Below are 4,729 nucleotides of genomic sequence, written 5' to 3'. Positions count from 1 at the left end.
GGCCCAGTTCTTCAAAGGTATTTAGGCTCCTAACTTCCATTGAGCCTAACTACCTTTGAGGAACTGGGTCATGGTTCCCAGCCCAGTGCACTGTCCCCTGGTTGAAAGAGGAGTCCTGGGTTTAGCTGTGTATACAGGCACGGCATGCAGGGCTCACAGAAAACCCCTGGGCCCTTCCCCAGGACCAGAAATAAAACAATGATTTTGGATAGGCTACGTTTTGGAACTTGTTCTTCGGACTGGACATTAGCCCTCAGCAGGGGTAGCCCAACGATCTCCATTTCACATGGATCCCACCCCAATCATTTCCTAGCTGTGCAAAAATATCATGATAAGGCTGTTCAAACAGGATACTCAACATTTAAAACCAGGCCACTGGGGAGAGCTGTGGCTGGAAAACCCTTTGGTCAAATGAACTCAAGTTTGCATCCCAAAACGCACCTCAGCTGCTGAACTAGAATGCCAGTTTGGGAGCTGATCTGACTATCTAGGCCAAGTTCAGATCCTATTGGGATCCAGGAAGCCCGCTCACTACTAAAGGACCTCCCCGCAGCGTAAGGGGAGGATCCACAGGTCCGGGATTCCAAGTGAGTACAGGCGACAACTAAAGATAAAACAGGGACAGGAGTGAGGTCACAGGGCTAAACAAAGGGAGCCTGACAGGAGCACCGAGCAGATAACCCTGCCGAGTTCAGATCCTATTGGGATCCAGGAAGTGAGTGGGCAGAAATCCACCCACTGCTAAAGGACCTCCCCCCAGTCTAAGGGGAGGATCCACAGGACCTGGAAGCCAAATGATTCCAGGGGACAACTAATGAGATAACAGAGACAGGAGTGAGGTCACAGGGCTAAACAAAGGGAACCAGATGAGGACACCAAGCAGAGAACCCCACCAAGTTCAGATAAGAGGCAAAATTCAGAGACCAGGAATTTAAACAGAGATTGTGTCACAAACGTAACCATATTGCAGCGATCACTGCTCCATAGTAAAAATCCCCTTTGGCATTGAGCATCAGCACTGCAGTCGCTGCACAGCTGATATTTCACATCCACATCAAAATGTTTCAGCCTTTAATTGAACGAAACATCACAGGAATCTCCCAGAATACAACTGATGAACTGACCAACAGGTGGGGCTGATTCCCATTGGTCCTCCCATTTCCTTGCTCCAGTGATGGGTCGTGGATGTAATTGGGCCCCAGCTGCCTGCAGGCTAGGGGAGGGTGATAATTACCTGGGGCAGCTGTCACCTGGCTTTAGGTGCAGGGTATAAAGGGCCCAGAGCAGCAGATTCTCTCTATGCTGGGTTTGCTGCGAGCAGGCAAGATGGGGTATAGAGGCACCCTGGGCTTTGCTCTTCTGTGCTGGGTGGTCAGTGGGGTGACCTGTTACAATCCCTGGGATTTCTCTAGGAGGGACTCAGCCATCTGGAGATCTGCCCCTAGGGCTGAGCCCCCTCGCAGGCAAGCCTATGTACCCTCTCTTGCCCAGCCCTATTCCTGGGCTCAGGTTGATGCTTCCCAGCTCAGGGCTGTGTCCCTGCTGCAGCCTGTCACGGTGCAGTGTGAGGCTCAGCTGGTGATCACTGTGCACAGGGATCTGTTTGGGACGGGGAGACTGATCAAAGCTGCTGACCTGAGCCTTGGCCCAGCTGCCTGCCAGTACACGTCCCTTAATGCTGCGGAGAACACAGTGACCTTTGAAGCTGGGCTCCATGAATGTGGCAGCACCTTGCAGGTAAGGCAGCTTTATATAAGCCAGGAACTTCCTATCTGTGTGGCTTTAAAAGGGTAACCGTACTGTGCAGGGCCTTGGCTCAGTTTCTGACCAACTGGCTATCCCTCTGGAGGGAGGGGGTATGTTTTTCTTAGTCTTCATGCTCCTTATAGTTGAGAATTTCATGTCTGCGCTCTAAAAGCAGGCTTAAGAGCATGTATGGGGAGGGAGCCATGGTGGCTGTCAGATTTCACCACTGGACATGTGTGCCCAGTCCAAACTAGGGAATTTTACTGCCAGTAAAGTACAGTTTGGCACCCTGAATTCTCTGAGCTCTGCAATGACTGCAGAGGGGAAGGGGCCAGCTGAATGTGTTTCTGTTCTCTGGTAGCTCAATCTGAGTAGTGGTGTGAGTGTGTTGTACCTGGGGGTTACTCTATGGCACTTGCCTCAGAATAGGCACAGAGGAAACTAGTCAGCAGAGTCATGCAAAACAGGGCACTATGGTAGCTCCAGTATTCTGATGGCTGCTCCAACGGAATGAGCACAGGAGCCACTTATTGAAAGACATGCCAGCTTTCTGTAGGCTGGAGAACTGTCTTCAGCGGAGAGCTGTTAATATTGAGCTTAACTACTTGCCCTTAATCTGTCCAATGTCCCCTCCTTCCAGATGACCCCAGACTCCCTGGTTTACAGCACAAGCCTGAACTATAACCCCACCCCTGCCAGCAACCCAGTGATCCTGAGAACCAATCCAGCTGTGATTCCCATTGAGTGTCATTATCCCAGGTGAGTGTCTGAGATGCTCAGGTCCCCTCCCACCCATTCAGTCCCTGTTGTGGGATCTGGGTCAGTGGCTGAAGTTTGCTCTTCTCACAGGAAGGATAATGTGAGCAGTAAAGCCATCAAGCCAACCTGGGTTCCCTTCAGCTCTACCCTGTCTGCAGAGGAGAGGCTGGGTTTCTCCCTGCGCCTGATGAATGGTAAGTGGGAGGAGACTTCAGGGGGAGCCCAACCCTGCCTGCCTGTCTGTCCTGCTCACTGTGAGCTTGCCTTGTAGATGACTGGAGTGCTGAGAGACCCTCCAATGGATTCCAGCTGGGGGAGGTCATGCATATCCAAGCTGATGTCAACACTGGGAACCATGTGGCTTTGAGGCTCTTTGTGGACAGCTGTGTGGCCACCCTGACCCCAGACAGGGACTCCTCTCCCCGCTATGCTGTCATTGACTTCAATGGGTAAGAGCTGGGAGCCCTGTCTAGTGTAAAACAAGACTGATCAGGGACTCACTGACCCTTGGTTCTTGTGTGTAGATGCCTGGTGGATGGGAGGTCAGATGACACCACTTCAGCCTTCATATCCCCCAGACTCAGGCAGGACACACTGCAGTTAATGGTGGATGTGTTCAGGTTTGCAGGAGATGCCAGGAACTTGGTGAGCTCCCAGATTTCTGTTCCAAGTCGATTTTCCAAGGCTAAGCAGGTGTTAGTGTCCCCTGGGATGGTCCTAACCCTTCTTCCCACTTCCCCTCCAGGTCTACATCACCTGTCACCTGAAAGTCACTGCAGCTGAGCAAGCCCCAGATCACTTGAACAAGGCTTGTTCCTTCAACAAAGCAGGCAACATGTGAGTAGACTAGAACCCCATCAGGGGAGTGATGGGCAGCCTAGAGAGGAACACTTCCCTGTAGATGATTGTTCCTGTTCTGTTGCAGCTGGTTTCCAGTGGAAGGCACCAGAGACATCTGCAGGTGCTGTGAGACTGGGAACTGTGGGCTGGCTGGACAGTCTGGGAGAGTCAGACTGCTGGACAGATGGCCAGGGAGGCGCTTCCAGAGAGATGTGGCCTCCAGGCATGGTAGGTTCTGTGCCCACTTCACCTGGGAAGATGTCTGGCTTACTCCAACAGACTGTTCCTAGGGGATTTTCCACCCAAAATGGGATGGATGAGATTAACATGACATGTATTGGTGCTCTAGTAGTGCTTCTCTTCCCCAATACAGGTGACCCCTTGGTGAGGGAAGCTGAGGCTGATGTTGTGGTAGGACCCCTAGTCATCTTTGATGCTTATCGAGGATCAAGGGATCTCTCAACTGATCAAATGGCAGCAGAGAAGGCAGTCTCGGAGGGTAAGCAGTTCTAGTGAAGAACAAGTCACACAGTGCCTCTATTGTCACTTATTAATCTACATTAGGTTGGCTTCAAAAAGCTGATCTAAAGGATGAAAGAAATGAGTCTTGCAAAGTCAGCTGTAAGAATCCCTTAGCCCAAGGAGTGGGTGTTAGGAATGAGTCAACGAGGCTCCTCGTTGAAACACTCCAACCAGAGCCAGTCAAATATAGGTCTGTCAGCCATTGCAGCCTGGGCTTATCTGCTGAGACACCAGTTGTGGCCTGAGACCTACAACGCATTAACTAGTGAATTTATAAACAGGTGCTAATCTCCTGCTCCAGCCACTTCTAGTAAACAAGTATCAGAGGGGTAGCCTTGTTAGGCTGGATCTGTAAAAGCAGCAAAGAGTCCTGTGGCACCTTATAGATTACAGACATATTGGAGCATGAGCTCTTGTGGGTGAATACCCACATGCATCCAACAAAGTGGGTATTCACCCATGAAAATTCATGCTCCAATATGTCTAATCTATAAGGTGCCACAGGACTCTTTGCTGCTTCTAGTAGACTCCAATTGGTATGGCTTAAAAATCACAACCCTTCAATATAGCTCCAATAAAATCCCCAACTTTATTAACTATGGCCTTCCCTTCACTAATGTACCCAGCAAGTCCATGGTGGATTTTTATGGAGAGGTAGCTAGAAAAGCAACTAGTTGCAGTTTTAACCACCTGTTCTTCCTTTTGTAGGATTCTCTTCTACAGCTGGGCTGATCTCCATGGCAGCTGCCATTGCACTGGCCTTCATTACTCTGGGGATACTTGTATACAGAAGATGCAGCCATTCTAGTGCCTGAGCAGTCACATGCCTTGTACCTTCTGTCTAAATAAATCCAATGACTTG

At 50.3% G+C, this 4,729-nt stretch overlaps 1 protein-coding gene across 1 annotated transcript; it reads left to right on the top strand.

Annotated features, from left to right (window-relative positions):
- The first annotated feature begins 1,273 nt into the window (after positions 1–1,273).
- LOC123344068 (zona pellucida sperm-binding protein 3-like) lies at positions 1,274–4,729 on the top strand. Its single transcript, XM_044979811.1, has 9 exons — positions 1,274–1,737; positions 2,387–2,505; positions 2,596–2,699; positions 2,777–2,954; positions 3,030–3,150; positions 3,251–3,342; positions 3,431–3,573; positions 3,719–3,844; positions 4,576–4,729. The coding sequence occupies exons 1-9, from the start codon at positions 1,300–1,302 to the stop codon at positions 4,680–4,682; spliced, it is 1,428 nt and encodes a 475-aa protein (XP_044835746.1). The 5' UTR covers positions 1,274–1,299; the 3' UTR covers positions 4,683–4,729.

This window comes from Mauremys mutica, chromosome 11, assembly GCF_020497125.1.
Source record: "Mauremys mutica isolate MM-2020 ecotype Southern chromosome 11, ASM2049712v1, whole genome shotgun sequence".
NCBI classification, from domain to species: domain Eukaryota; kingdom Metazoa; phylum Chordata; order Testudines; family Geoemydidae; genus Mauremys; species Mauremys mutica.
This window is presented reverse-complemented; position numbering and strand designations above follow the sequence as displayed.